General features: G+C 47.7%; 1 protein-coding gene across 1 annotated transcript in view; it reads left to right on the top strand.

The window, feature by feature from the left end:
* The window catches only part of Tnks (tankyrase), a 169,715-nt gene that overhangs the window by 104,173 nt on the left and 50,339 nt on the right, over positions 1-15,203 (top strand). The window contains exons 12-15 of the mRNA XM_077643796.1: positions 8,488-8,639; positions 8,747-8,813; positions 8,903-9,001; positions 9,076-9,169. Coding sequence (XP_077499922.1) covers positions 8,488-8,639; positions 8,747-8,813; positions 8,903-9,001; positions 9,076-9,169 — 412 coding nt within the window. The remainder of the gene's footprint in view (positions 1-8,487; positions 8,640-8,746; positions 8,814-8,902; positions 9,002-9,075; positions 9,170-15,203) is intronic.

Genomic DNA, 15,203 nt, shown 5'->3' with positions numbered 1-15,203 from the left:
GCTGGCGAAGCCTGCTTCAGCCACCCAGTTGCCGTCACTGCAGGCTCACCTGAGTGCATCCACTCTGCGTAGCACCACTTGACTGCGTCCTTGAAGGGTTTGTTTACGCAAACATCAAGGGGCTGTAGTTGTGACATCATCCCACCCAGAATCATGAGTTCAGTGCGGCAGTCACGTACCGTATTTACACAATTGTAAGTCGACTCGAATGTAAGTCGACCCCCCCAAATCGCATGTCCGAAAAAAAAAAAAAGTTGACGCGAATGTAAGTCTACCCCCCCAATCGCATGTCTGGAAAAAAAACACCGGTGGAGCGCTTCAAAAACGAAAATTTATTGCATAGATGGGCTATTTATCCTCACTTCAGTTATCTTCAGTGGTACTGCTGTCGTCATCGTTGCCGCTGCGATCCCACAGCACATCGTCCTCCATGGAAAGCCCGCACTTCCTAAATGACCGCACCACGACATCGCGTGGAATGGCCGCCGAAGCGGAAATCACCCATCCGCACACAGCCACCAGGGAGGCTCTCTTCACGCGCCCCGTTGGCGTAAGTTCCCGCTCTTCTGCCGCCAGCCACTTGTTGTACTCGCCGGAGCAAGTCCTTAAATGGCTTGTTAATGCCGACGTCTAGCGGCTGCAGCTGCCCCGTCAGACCGCCGGGAATCACCAGCATATCTGTATCTTCTTTTCGGAGCTCTGCCTTCACTTTCGCGGTAAGGTGGCCGCGAAATGAGTCCAGCACGAGGAGGGTCGGTTTGCGATTTTTGAGGGATGCCCCTGGCCTCAAAAGGCACACCCGACGGTACCAATCAATAACTAAGTCGTCCTTCATAAAGCATTTTTCATTCACTCGCACAATCACACCTTTCGGGAACATTTCCTTTGGCATAGTTTTTCTTTTGAAGACGGTGTACGGTCGGAGCTTTGTGCCATCTGCCAAGCATGATACCATAACAGTGAACCGAAGTTTCTCGTTTCCTGTCGTGAGAAGCTTAACCTCGCGAGCTCCCCTCACGCTCACTGTTGTGTTGCTCGTCATGTCGAAGTAGACGGGAGTCTGGTCCGCATTGCCGATTTGGCCGAGCAGGTATCACCGTGAGTCGCGGAGCTTGAGGTAGTGCCTATGGAAGGCGAGAACTTTCTCCTCGTACGCAGCAGGCAGCTTCTGGCATACACTAGTACGCCAACGAAGAGAGAAGCCAGCCCTCTTCATAAATTTCGAAGCCCAAGCCCTGCTGGCTTTGAAGTCTGTTCGAAGTAATTCCAGCTTCCGCAGCAAAGACCCGGCCTTGTTGCGTGATCATTTCGCATGTCACTGGAAGGGACTGATCACGTATTTCGGTGACATACGCTGCAAGCTTGACCTCCAGCTCCAGAAAGCGTCCCGACTTCGGCCCGCGGAAACCTCTTCGCTTGGAGTCGCAATCAAAAATTTTGTCTCGCTGCTTCCGCCACTCCCGTACCAACCGTTCAGAAACGTCGAACTTGCGGCCCGCCGTGCAGTTGTTGGTTTCTTTGGCGTAAATGATGGCCTCCCTCTTGAACGCTGCAGTGAATGAGCGCCGAATGCTTGTCGAACCTGGAGAGCTCATGGCGAAGCACGCGGCCGGCAGTCGAGTCAAAAGCACCAACTCCAAGCACCACCAAACAAAGAGTGATCGGTGTCGGGTCGTCGGCTCTTCCAGCAAACATCGGCATTCCCCAGAAGCACCGCTGTTACGTATTGCACAACCAACTTAAATAGCGGCTCTTCCATCAGTTAGCGACACTCCCGGGCGCTGGCGCAGACTCCGTGATTGGAACAGCGGGACAGCGGCCCTTCCCGCAAGTGAAATGAAATGAAATTGGTTTTGGGGGAAAGGAACTGGAGCAGTATTTGTCTCAAATATCGGCGGAAACCCAGTTGTAAGGGAAGAGATAAAGGAGGGAGTGAAAGAAGGGAGGAAGAACAAGGGGCCGTAGTGAAGGGCTCCCGAATAATTTCGACCACCTGGGGATCTTTAACCTGCTGTACTGACGTCGCACAGCACACGGGCGCCTTTGCGTTTCGCTTCCATCGAAACGCTGCCGCCGCGGTCGGGTTCTAACCCGGGTATCCTGTTCAGTAGCACTGAACCATCGTGGTGGGTAACGGTGTGCGCAGTAAAAATAAAAAATGAAAAATCCTGGCCAAAAAGCCCGCGGAATACCTGAATGCTACGCTTGGAGCCGTAGAGCAAACAAAAACTTCTAACATCGCTGTAGCGTCCCTGATAGATTGTTTTTCTTGCTTTTATTGGTAGTTCAAGGTTTCGTTACGATTGTAAGTCGAGCCCCCCACTTCGGAATTTTAAATTTCAAAAAAAGGGTCGACTTACAATCGTGTAAATACGGTAGCAGCCTCTTCACCGAGTCGGCCAAATGGCAACGAAATGCATTCAGAACAAGGATGGATGGCAGAGACTGTGCACCAGGTTGCCTACACCACACGGATTTTACCCAGTCCAAGACTAGATCCTCATTCATCCACCCTTTCTCATGACATCTCACGATGGCATTTTTCGACAGCTCCTCACCTTTCGGCATTGTTTTCCTCTTGAAGATCACGTAACGGGGGAGCTTGCGGCCATCTGCCATGCATGATACTGTAACTCGCGTCTTCTCGTTGCCAGTGGACCGGACGCTAACTTGTTTAGACTGCTTCTCGTGTACGGTGAGGGGTGATGGCATGTCCAGGTAAACTGGCGTCTGATCGGCATTGCCTATTTGGTCCAACAGAAAGTTCTTTGACTTGCACAGAAAAAAATAACGTGGTGCTGAAAACTCACAAGCAGCTCTTCGAACGCTTCAGGCAGCTTCTGTGAAATCGAGGTCCGCCGGCGTAGTGAAAAGCCTGCACGGCACATGTTGCAATGGATCCAGTGCTTGCTCGCTTTGAACGCAGAGCACGGGATCCCTTTTTATTTTGCAAGCTCTCTAGCTTTTGCCTGCATAAGCTCCACGCTCATAGCTAGATGCGCCATTGTTCAGGCCGCGAAAGCTTCGTCACGTTCCGCTGCACGCTTAAAAAGGCTTCTTTCTGTCGTCGCCATCCACGAGTATTTCCCTCGATGACACCAAGCCCCCTCCCGGCCACACTGTCAAAGATTTTATATTATTCTATCCCCCAAGACAAGTTACTTTTATACGTAGAACAGTGCATAGACCGTAAAGGCTCAGTAGATTTCCAAAATGCCTCAGGGGTGTCTGTGCAAGGGTTCCTTGAACTGTTAACAATGTACCTATCCTGGACATTTTGCTCTTAGGATGGAACCGTATACCTTCAAAAAACGGGTGTTCCTATAGTCTCTTGCGTCGCACCAATTTTAAACGACATCTTTCTGGCATCAGTGTACAGAGAGCTAGCTCAGATTCTGGGAGGTTTCTCTGTGGTTAAAATTTTTCGGTACGTAGACGACTATTTGGTTTTGACAAGTGTAAGCAGACAGATCTTTCACGCCAGTGTGGAAGAAATCCTAAAATGCTTTAGCACGACCTTACCTCCCTTGACCATAACTCGTGAGATGCCAGAAGGTCTATCTATTCAATTCCTGGACATAAAACTGCACCTCCAGGCACGTCACACCTGCTGGTCCTATGAACCACGATGCAAAAAACAGGTCCTTCCGTACCACTCAGCGCATTCAGAAATAGTGAAATGTGCCATCGCTAACTTATGCCTCTCCAACACACTGAAAAAGTCCTGTACACATTGTACGGCGTCTAGTTCTATTAATCAGTGCAACAGGCTAAAGGGAGCAGGCTACCCGCCTTATTTTCTACTTTCTGTGGCTCAGATGTTGCTGAAGCATACAATGTCTCATTTCGGAAAGGCCGAACTTAGAGCCTATTCCAGAGAAAGAAAAGAAAAACAAACAAAAAGTGACTGTTATACCATATTGCCACACCCTTTCTCACAATCTAAAAGAGGATAATGAGCCGCGTGAAAGTACAGTTGGTGTTCTCCGCTCCTGACAAGTTATCAATCTTGTGTAATCGCGTGAACCCTCGTCCTAAAAAAGCCGAAAAATGTAAAAAGAAGCTTAAGGACCCATATGTCACCTATGAAAAGAATGTAATCTACTCTATTCCATTGAAATGCCGCGGGAAATACATAGGGCAGACAGGCAGATGCCTCAATGACAGGTTGCGAGAACCCAACAATGATGTCAGGAATGGTGTCAAAGGGTATCTTGCTGGCCACATCGACGCAAAAGAAAAAGATGGAAAAAGAAAGAAGTGCCCTGGTTGTTATCCAGATTTTAAAAGCTCTCCTATCATTGATTGCCACAAAGGTCAGCTTACAAGGGAAATTATCAGTGCTGCCTCAGTGTTTTTATCTGACAAAGAAAATGTTGTTCGATGATAACCTTGTTTGAGTGTTACCTCTTCTTCACTGTTAAGAAAGTGCTTAGATTTCCCGGTTTTATGCAATAAAAGTTCAGTTGTAAGTTAGCGCCCCTCCTGTTTGTCTCCCTGTGTCATTGTCTGTTTAGCGCTATCAAGTGAATTGTCACCAACTCGCCCAAGCTTCCACTCTGGCAAAAAAACCTCGTAATATATGCGAGTTTTTACGGTAGGTGACTGGCAGCATTTTTATGTTTTTAAAGCAGTGTGGTACTTTAGACCTAGCAATCACCAGCAACTTTAGTTTGTTAGTCCCAGTCATATTTGCGCCCACGAGGACTGTTACCCGAAGCTTGCTGTGCTTGCCCACCACGCAGTTATCACCAGCAAGTGCGAGTCTTTTGTTAGGAAGCAGCTGGTGGAAAAAGACAGTTTCATCCACATTGTATATATCTTGAGGGATGTATTCCTCCATGAGGTCATTCAGTTTGTTCCGCCGCAAATCGCTACAGGCCGTTTCGTCCACTGCAGCGGTCTCGCCGACAACACAATAAAAGGCCAGTCCATGCCTTCTCTGAATATGGTCAAGCCACCCATCGCTGCATGCAAACTCAACATTCAGTTGCAGCGCAATTTCTTCACCTTTGCTTTCAATATCACTCCATTCACTGGCAAATTCGTGCTATGTGCTCTCTTCACCCAAGCAAGCAGAACGTCCTCAAGGACTCTATGCATAGCTGTGCACATCCTTTTTCGCTTCAACGTAAATTCTAGTAATCGGCACTAGTAATCCGTGCTAGTAATCCACGCTTCGTCTTTCACAACACTGCTCACGGTACTTTTCGCGATGCTGAACTTGCGCGCTATTGCAGCCTTTGAAAACCGGCCGGCGCGAGCTTCAGTCAAACCTTCGACCTTCTCATGAAGCTCAAGTGACTTTTTCCTAGTTGTTGGCTGACTACTTGTACTAGCAACACAGTGAACAGGGCTCACACTAAAACAAACAATGCACACCATGAGGTGATGGCATACGGCCTGGTAGGATATTGCGGGACACAGCAAGGACACATACCCACCGCAGTGGCTCAGTAGTTACGGCGCTCTGCTGCTGACCTGAAAGATGCGGTTTCGATCTCGGTGGCGGAATTTCTAGAGGCCCGTGTACTGTGCGATGTCAGTGCACGTTAGAACCCCAGGTGGTCGAAATTTCCGGAGCCCTTTACTACGGTGTCCCTCATAGCCTGAGTTGCTTTGGGACGTTAAACCCCGATAAACCAAGCACAGCAAGGACACGGCATACACGCACACCACAAGCAATGAATGTGCGTACTGTGTAGTTGGCGTGGTTGGTTGGCAGTTAGCAAGTTGCGGAGGTCGATAACACTGGCATGATCACGCTATCACATGATCACCATTGGGGAATGACATTGGCTGCCTTTTCTTCTAAGAATCGCATTTTCGACGCCGACGTTGTTTGGTCTCCACACGTCGGGGACACGGATGGTCGATGGTGTTGAAAAGCTTTCATTTTTCTTGCTTTTTCTTTCTGCTGAAGTGTTGCTCAGACGTTTGAGTGAAGTTGCACGAATGGGGCGCAGCTGGCCATGAAAGTTTATCTCAACTGATTAGCGCGTGTGAAGTGTTCATCTTAAGTGTATTTTTTTTGCATTGATTCTATGGGAGACCAAACAAATGACCTCTACCGTTTTTTTCTCATGTAGTCAGATAGCCGAAAAGCCGGACTAGCCCATGACCGCAGTGATACTCAGTGATATGCAGTGATGTATTTTTTGGCTATATTTTTTAAGTGAAAGCTTTGCTGCATGAATGATCTTGAATGGCGCAGATATGAACTTGAAGCGACCTTAATTAATTTTTAAAAAAACAAGAAAATTGTGCTGTTGGTGGAAATCGAACCCGGGCCTCCGGCATTTGAGATAGGGACGCTTTCACTCCGGCACGACTGTTCAACTCGTCAAAGTGAATGAAGGCTAATATAGTGAATGCACAGATGTCTAAGAAACGTTTCTCCGAGATGTGTACTGACGTGTGCATGAATAATTTAATTATGAGCATGAAAATTAGATATCCTAGTTAAGCAAGTAGTGAAGTACATTTCCGGTGAATTTCCTTCCTGCATTGCGTGCAGTCATAGTGCCATCATGTGCAGCTCACTGAAACCCCAACGTGCAATGTATGGCGATGTGGTCCAGCATATGGCACACGTGTAGTGAATGCACAGATGTCTAAGAAACGTTTCTCCGAGTTGTGTACTGAGGTGTTCATGAACGGACGACATGAATGGGAATGAAGACGCAGGTGCTTCGACGAGTTCTGGTGCTGGTATTTGTCCGGAACGCAGTCAACGTTACAGATGCTAAGCCACGTCTAGTTGGTCGATACACCACAGCTTTCGCTCTCTAACCAGGTTCAACAGTAGTTAAACCACAGCTAATCTTTCCTCTTCATTCAAGGGGACGGTATCAGGGAGGTAATCATGGGTGTGGTATATGTATTGTTTCCAGCTGTGTTTTATGGTACTGGTTTAGTGTTGCAGTCACGTGTTTTCTGAATCAAGTTCAATTTCAGTACAGCTTAGAAACAAGTTTTTAATAGTTTCATCTCTTACATGCGATCTGCAAGCCTGTGTTACTGGTAATTAATAGTCATGTGAAACAGCTGTGCTGATTAATGCACTGGCACTTTTTGTGGCATCTTGACCGTGAAGTTATTGAAAGATAGGGGCTGGATATCAGGGCTGCTCGAAAAAAGTGCAGCGTTCACATGGCTAAAATGCAGAGCTGCGCATATCATCTCTGTCATGCACTGATTATCGTTTCTTGGTTAGGATGGTGCCTTCGTACCTTGTTGCCACGGGCCACGTTTTGATGTTGTGAGCTTATGCAGTTTTGATTGATTTGTAAACTGTTATCAGTGGGCTGCTGAGAAGAAAAAAAAGACATTGGGAAGGTGGTAAACAGTCTTTTGTATTTACACACATGGGTGGTGTTTTTCCATTTTTCCTTCCTTTCCTTACTCCAGGAAACTTTTTCTCAATGGCTGTTGCAGCCACAATTTTGTGGAAAAGTTGGCTTCTTATAGCAGCTCGTGAGTGTAGTGGTGAAGCTCGCTGTAGCTATGTTGAAAAGCAGCGAGAAAAAAAAAAATGACATTACGGTATAAACGCGTGTAAGGGCTGCAATTTTTTTTCCAGACTTGGGGGCCAATTTTCGAGGTGTGGCCCGGCCCATACACGCGATTTGTGAAAAAAAAAAAACTTTTTTAAAAGTGAAAATACACCAATCGGGAAATCAGCTGCATTTATCCTACTTTCAGTCACCACTCGCGGTGTATTCCGACTCAGTGGTGGTGCTGTGCTCCACTGCACGCTCATCCCACAAGAAGTCGCGCAGCACATTCACTGTCAACTCGTCGCCGTTGTTCCGGACTTCCATCACTTAACAGAGCAGCTATTCTTCCAGTTCGGGAGACTTGCATGGCTTGCCTCGGAAAGCACGCTTTTTGCAGCTTGTGTTCTTCAATGCATCCTTTTGGTTGCACCATCGTCGGACCATGGACGCACTTCTCGGCCACGCACGCTTGCCGTGCTCGACAGCAAATGCCCAGCCGTGTAGCTATTAAGGTGCTTACCGATCGTGCTAAAACTGCTAAAACTACAACACTCAGCGGCAACACGTGAAAGCCACAACTACGGTGAACCACAACTCCTGTGCCTTTGACAGCCACAAAACGTGGGAGCTGGTGATACTGATGCCGATATGGATAATGGGAGCTCGCGGCGGAGGAAAAAGTTGAGGGTTATGAGTCGCGGCCTCTGGCGCCATCCGTGGGCGGCACCTGGAACCTCCTGTGCGCATGCGTCACCTCCGCGATCAAGCGCGCTGTTGCTCGCAGCCGGAGCTGATCGATTGTTTTTTTATATTTCCTTCTGGAAAAGAGGGTGTGGCCCATACACGGGTGCGGCCCTTACACGCATTTATACGGTATATTTCTATCTTGGTTTCGAATATAACACGAGGTGTGTCCTGAAATTGATTAACTGAAGGAAAAAACTCGCTATATTTATGTAAATTAAAAAGACTCGTTTGTGCTTTGCAGAAATTAGTGGCTTGCCATGCTGACATTGTCAACTGCCGAGATGTGGATGGACGACAGTCAACACCATTGCACTTTGCAGCTGGGTACAACCGTGTTGCAGTGGTTGAATATCTACTTCAGCATGGTGCCGATGTTCATGCCAAAGACAAAGGGTATGGCTGTGCTTGATTTGTTCCTGTGAGCGGTGCTGTGAGCCGACTGTTGTTACTGTAGTGTTTTGCAGTTTAACTGGAGGTGGGGATGGCACTTCCTCTTTCAGGGGCCTGGTTCCTCTGCACAATGCTTGCTCCTATGGTCACTATGAGGTAGCTGATCTCTTAGTAAAGGTACGCAGCCTGGGCATGTTCGATACCCTGCAGTGGTGTTGAGAAAGAAGTGCCCATAGTAAAAGCAGCAACTTTTTCATTTTTCACAGCATGGTGCCAGTGTGAATGTATCCGATCTCTGGAAGTTCACACCGCTGCATGAAGCTACTGCCAAAGGAAAATATGACATTGTCAAGCTGTTGCTCAAGGTATGCACATTTGTGCAGCACCTGATCATGTTGTACTGACTGGTTGATGCTTGTTTTTATCTGCCCTGCTTTAGCACGGAGCTGACCCAAGCAAGAAAAACCGTGATGGTAACACCCCTCTCGACTTGGTCAAGGATGGTGACCAAGATGTGGCAGACCTCTTAAAAGGTAGGTTACTTAGCTGGCCTCTCACAAAAGTGCCATGGCGTTGATTCCTTCTTGCTTTTAAGCCACCATGGCAGTGACAGTTTTCTGGACTCGAATAATTCGGATCTACATGAAATCTTTGACTTCATTGAGGCATGGTCACGCTCCATATTCGAGGCCAATATTTCGGATTTGATGGATTTTTCAACCTTCTTAACTTGCTGCCACAAACTTGCTAACTCTGTGCCATCCTGAAAGATGGCATCTTGAGTTCTTAAAAGGATTCATTTGGACAGATTGGCTTGGCTAGGTGCTTGCAATTGTTTTCGTACTTGCCACTCAAGTTAATTGTATGTCGTTTGTTCCCATCACAGTGTTAACGAGGCAGCAGCAGTGCCTGCTGCTACCTGTGATGCAGGCAGGATGGTGGGAGGGCAGTCTGAGGGGCTCACGCGTGTCCGTGGGTTCCCTTCGTGACTTTCATTGCCCATGGAAATCGATGCTGTCGTCTTTTCGCATGGCACACGTAGGGCGGTGAGGGGCTTGCAATGCGGCGTGACACAGCTTCATATTTTTGGTATGAAGTGCAAATGGACATGATGAAATCACCTTTGGCTCAAGTTGTGCCACTTGTTTCATACTTATCTGTCCAGGTTGCAAAAACTTCTGCGCAAACTGCTGGTCTATTTGGGATCAGCCACCGACCACAAGTTCGTGTATAATAGTGTGCGTTTTTCTGCAGATAATTTAACAGTGGAGCTTGCCTAGATTGTCTGTAATCGGCAAAAAAACTGCAAAGCAGAGTTTTCGTTGAGGCGAGTGAAGCAACCGATTTGAGAGGCTGCACCATTTCGTGAACATGCGTGGCAACCAAAGTCACTGCTAGGAGCCTGAGTGGGTCTCGCTGTTTGCCAGATGCCGCAGCCTCTTAAATCGGCTGTTCTGCTCGCCTCGTCAAATTCTGTGTCAGGCTACTGCAGTTTGTCACCAATTCGAGACAATCCAGGCAAGTTCCGATGTTAAATTGTCGAAAGACGCAGGCTATCATAAGCTACCATTTGGTTGGTGTACCAATCATACAAATGAAGGAAAAAGAGGTGCTCGTTATGGCATAAGTGACGCAAGCCAACAGCCACCAAAACCAAGGAGCATAGGAGATCTCTTTCTTTTTTTTTTAATTTGTAGTGTTTTATCAATGGGAGGTTAATAAAAGCAGAAGAAAAAACAACCACATGCCACCGGCAGGGTCTGAACCCAGGACCTCTGAATTTTTCATCTGGTGCTCTACCAACTGAGCTACGGCTATGGCTGTCTGATCTGCTGCTTTGGGGGTACCAAAAAAACCCGCGTATATTACGAACCCGAATATAATACGAGGTGAAGTTTTAGACACGTGAAATGGAAGAAAAAAAAATTTCCCGCGTATAATACGAGTGATGAAAGCTCAGAGAAGACATTTATTCAAATCACATCCTGCACGTCACCTCAGTCACTTTCATCTTCAGCACTGCTTTTTGGACATTTCTTTGTCCGACAAATCATCCCAAATGTACGCATCTTCCATGCCATCGAAGGCATTCAAGATGCCGCACTTCTTAAAAGAACGATGCACAAGATCTTCTGGGATGGTCGCCCGCTCGCGCGTCCACGATCTATTTGCACAGTGTGGTGGCGAAGCCTGCTTCAGCCGCCCAGTTGGCGCCACTGCAGGCTCACCTGAGCGCATCCACACTGCATAGCAACGCTTGACTGCGTCCTTGAAGCGTTTGTCTATACAGACATCAAGGGGCTGTAGTTGTGACGTCATCCCACCCGGAATCACGAGTTCAGTGCCGCAGTTGCGTAGCAGCCTCTTGACCAAGTCGGCCAAATGGCAACGAAACGCATCCAGCACAAGGATGGATGGTAGAGACAACAGTGTACCACGTCGCCTGCACCACACAGACTTTACCCAGTCCAACACTAGATCCTCATTCATCCACCCTTTCTCATGACATCTCACGATGACATTTTTCGGCAGCTCCTCACCGTTCAGCATTGTTTTCCTCTTGAAGATCACGTAACGGGGGAGCTTGCGGCCGTCTGCCGTGCATGATAACATGACTGTAACTCGCGTCTTCTCGTTGCCAGTGGACCGGACGCTAACTTGTTTATACCCCTTTTTGTGCACGGTGAGGGGTGATGGCATGTCCAGGTAAACCGGCGTCTGATCTGCATTGCCTATTTGGTCCAACAGAAAGTTCTTTGACTTGCGCAAAAAAATAACATGGCGCTGAAAACTCACAAGCAGCTCTTCGAACGCTTCAGGCAGCGTCTGTGAAATCGAGGTCCGCCAGCGTAGTGAAAAGCCTGCACGGCACATGTAGCGATGGATCCTGTGCTTGCTCGCTTTGAAGGCAGAGCGCGGTATCCCTTTTTCTTTTGCAAGCTCTCTAGCCTTTGCCTGCATAAGCTCCATGCTCGCAGCTAGATGTGAGCTCGCTGTTGCCGTACGAACTCCGTCAGGCCAAGTTCAATTTCTGGCAATGCGCCATTCTTTGGGCCGCGTAAACTTCGTCGTGTTCCGCTGCACACGAAAAGGGCTTCTTCCTGTCGTCACCATCCACGAATGCTTTTTTTGACGGCACCATACTGCCTCCTGGCCGCACTGTTGCCAATGTTCTCCGCAGCTAAAATCACTTTTCGCTTGAAAGCAGCCAAGTACTGTTTTCGAGACCCTGACATCTTGCTCCCAAAAAAACATCCTCTCCACGAAGCGTGGCTTACATGCGAGCACGTGCGTTGTCAACTGGCACACAGCACACCACGATCGCCCGGCACACCCAACGAACACCCAACGCGCTGCATGCGCGAGTGTCAGGCACTGTCCGAGAACAGATTGCGTGAGCGACTACCATTTGCTTAATTTACAAGACATAAAAAAGAACTGTATGTACAAAGCCGCACGCGGCACACTGCAAGCTGCATGGATGATGCACCTGGCCGCATATCGTCTGAAGTAGCTCATTCGTGGAGGGTTCACGTCACGACTCATGTGGACTCACTCATTTCAACTCATAACTCATCTTGATTCACGTCTCATCGCGCTCACTCATTCGGGCTCACTCGCTCATTCCAACTCATGACTCAGCCAGTCTCTCCTTGACTTACGACTCCTATAAGCTCACTGATCAGATAAATCTGCTTTACGCCCAACGGCCAATGTCACGCGCCTGAAAGAACATTTACATGTGGCAACTATGGCACCTGTACTTGTACTTTTTTATGATTTTGTGCTCTAGAATTCACTGACGATTTTGGGCAACTTTTAGAGCATACATAGACACTGCTTTTGGTGTTTCAATCTTTTTGCCTTTATTGTCTTTTTGTTTCTATTCTGTGCTACGTTTTCTCCAGAATTAATCCCATTATCAAGCCTTTAAATCGGGCTGTTTCTGTATTTGAACCATATGTTACGCCCCTCTCAAGAGCAGAGAGAGCCTCCCATAAAGACTTTAGCACCGCTACGTTACTGTTATTTGCATTACTGCTGTATACAGTTGTTACTAATTTTCCTATTATACATCTTTTCTCCTCTGCGACCCTTCTCCCTTATTATCCCTTAACGGATCCCATCTGGAGCAAATTGGTTAGTCTCATTGTCAGGGTTGCATCCTCTGCCGTTTTCTTTCTTATCGGCACTTCATGGACGTGAGCAAATATTGTGCTTTCTTGGGTGTGATTAGTCCACCAAACACCTTAATTGGGTCCAAGCTTCACCGATTCACCACGGACACACAAACGCTTGTGCAGCGGTCTGGCTCGCACACATCTGGAGGTAGGAGAGAGGCGAGGCTTGCCACCGAAAACAGGCCCCCTAGTTCACAAAAATTATGCGGGCACCTGAGCAATTCTTATGATGCGTAAAGGCGAAAGCACTGCTTGTCTCTGAGTTTTTGTCGGGGACTTGGGAGGTGATTGTTGTTTCGCTACAGCAGCTCACTTCGCACGTTTCGCTGCGTTGGTCACATACTTAATCGGCTATGAACTGCTGCCTCCGGGGCCTGCCACGCTTTGCTGTCCCGACTGATGGTGTAGATGCGAGCGATTCAACTGAAGGCCAAATCACTGCGGCAGCAAGTACTTTCCCTTTTGTGTAAACTAGCCATGCTTACATGAATACGACAGGAGTGCATCGTGTTTCCGAGTGTATCTCGTGTAGGCGACACGCTACTGTTTACGTGACCATCAAGCCATGCAGGGCAGTGTTATCTCACCCGTACGGCGAAGGGGGTCGCTAACACCCTCAGGGGAACTTTGCTTGAGCTTGGTCTGTTTTGTTATCTGAGTGACGGGGTATTGTACCCCAGGCAGGAGGAAGGGCGCCTTCAGACCTGTTTCCATTCATCGTGCAAGTCGTCTTGCCCTTCTTGGAAGGAGAAAGTTGCAATAATGTTGATGACGTCACTCGCGTGTGACATCTCTGCCACGTGTGCCTGCCATGGCTTTCTGGCTGCGGCTTGGTTTTCGCACAAGCCAAGTAGTGCGCTAGCTTCAAAAGACACGTTTATTGCAGTCTTCCTCAAGCGAAACAGGCAATCACCCTGTTCCGGGGACGCGTAGCAAGCAAGGCGCCACGGCGCACTCAGGGTGACATGGACAACGACTCTGCCGTAGGAGAGCTCCACGCGACAATGCTATGATCTCTCTCGCAACGCGCGGTACGTGTTGAATATCACTGGACCCCGTAGTGTGATATTCACTGGAAGTATTTCTGGGCTTCTCTCATGTGTACTTTAAACAACGCCCCTTTTGAACATCTAAAGAGGCATCTCCCCACATTCTTTTCGAACAAAACTGTGAACATTTCGTCTGCGAACAAGGGTTTTCATTTGGAGCGGGCTCAATATTCTGCAACTTGTCCATGCGGCAACACAAAAACGACGTTCGCAACTCCACAAGTGAGCACAATCGGATGGCCGAACATTCCGAGGACTCAGACCATAGAATCAACTTTGAGGAAAGCATCATCCTCAGGACCGTACCTAATTACCAAAAAAGGCTCTTACTCGAATCTTGGCACATCCAAACGACCCCTAACCATAATAAAAAAAAAAAATGCCATCGACCCGCACCTTTCACATCATCGCTTGCCTTCTTTCGGTCACTTTGCGCCCTGTCACGGAAATTTAAAGATATGCCAGTCACTGAGGAACAGGAGAAGTGAGCGAATAAAGAGTTCGCAAGAAATATTTGCCCGTGCTTGTCTTCATGTCGTCTTTCTTCGTTTGGTGCAGCGTTTGGTCGATTCCGTGCCGCGCTGTCAACGTAAGGCTAATTTTCGCGTTTCCGTTACTACGGTATGACGCGGAATAATTAAACAAAAAATAAATCCGCATTTAGTTTCAACATTTGCATGTATGAATTCCTTTCTTCCAGATAATGTCTAGCCTTCTTACCGTGCATACAGACTGAGGATATTTTGGGACATTGTATGCATAAAAAATAAAGAATTAAAGGTAAAAATTATGGTGCTATGGGCAACAAAACTGGGCAGACGTAATGACTTACTTAAAGTTAGAATACAAAAAAAAAATGCTAGCACTGCAATGCGATGAGCTCTTAACTGCAGCTAGCCTGTAGGAAGGCCTGCCTGGGAGGCCTGTAGCTGCCCCTCAGGGGACGCAAAGATCTGAGGCCGCTGCATGCGTTTTGCAACTAAGAAACTGCAAAAGAACTACTGCAAGCGCGTTACAGCCAGACACAGGTAACATCTACCGAGACCAAGCGCGGCGGCCAATAAACATTTCTCGTGTTTTAATAACCTAGAGTGCATGAGCCACAGAAATTACTATCAGGAAACAGAGAATTTGCTTTGCATCATCATCTGGATTAGAAGCTTGATAAGTATTACGAGTGCACAGGAAACTCGACAGGACTGACCACGACTGATAATGATCTGAATGTAACCCTGGACTCACCAAGACTCAGATCATGATCTTAATGTGAGCTGGGACTCATGACTCAGGTTGCGATCTGAACATGAGTCCAGACTCATGACTCTGGTCATGATCTG

Source organism: Amblyomma americanum, chromosome 1 (genome assembly GCF_052857255.1).
Source record: "Amblyomma americanum isolate KBUSLIRL-KWMA chromosome 1, ASM5285725v1, whole genome shotgun sequence".
NCBI lineage: Eukaryota > Metazoa > Arthropoda > Arachnida > Ixodida > Ixodidae > Amblyomma > Amblyomma americanum.
Note: the sequence above shows the minus strand (reverse complement) of the source record. Positions and strands in the feature narration are given on the sequence as shown.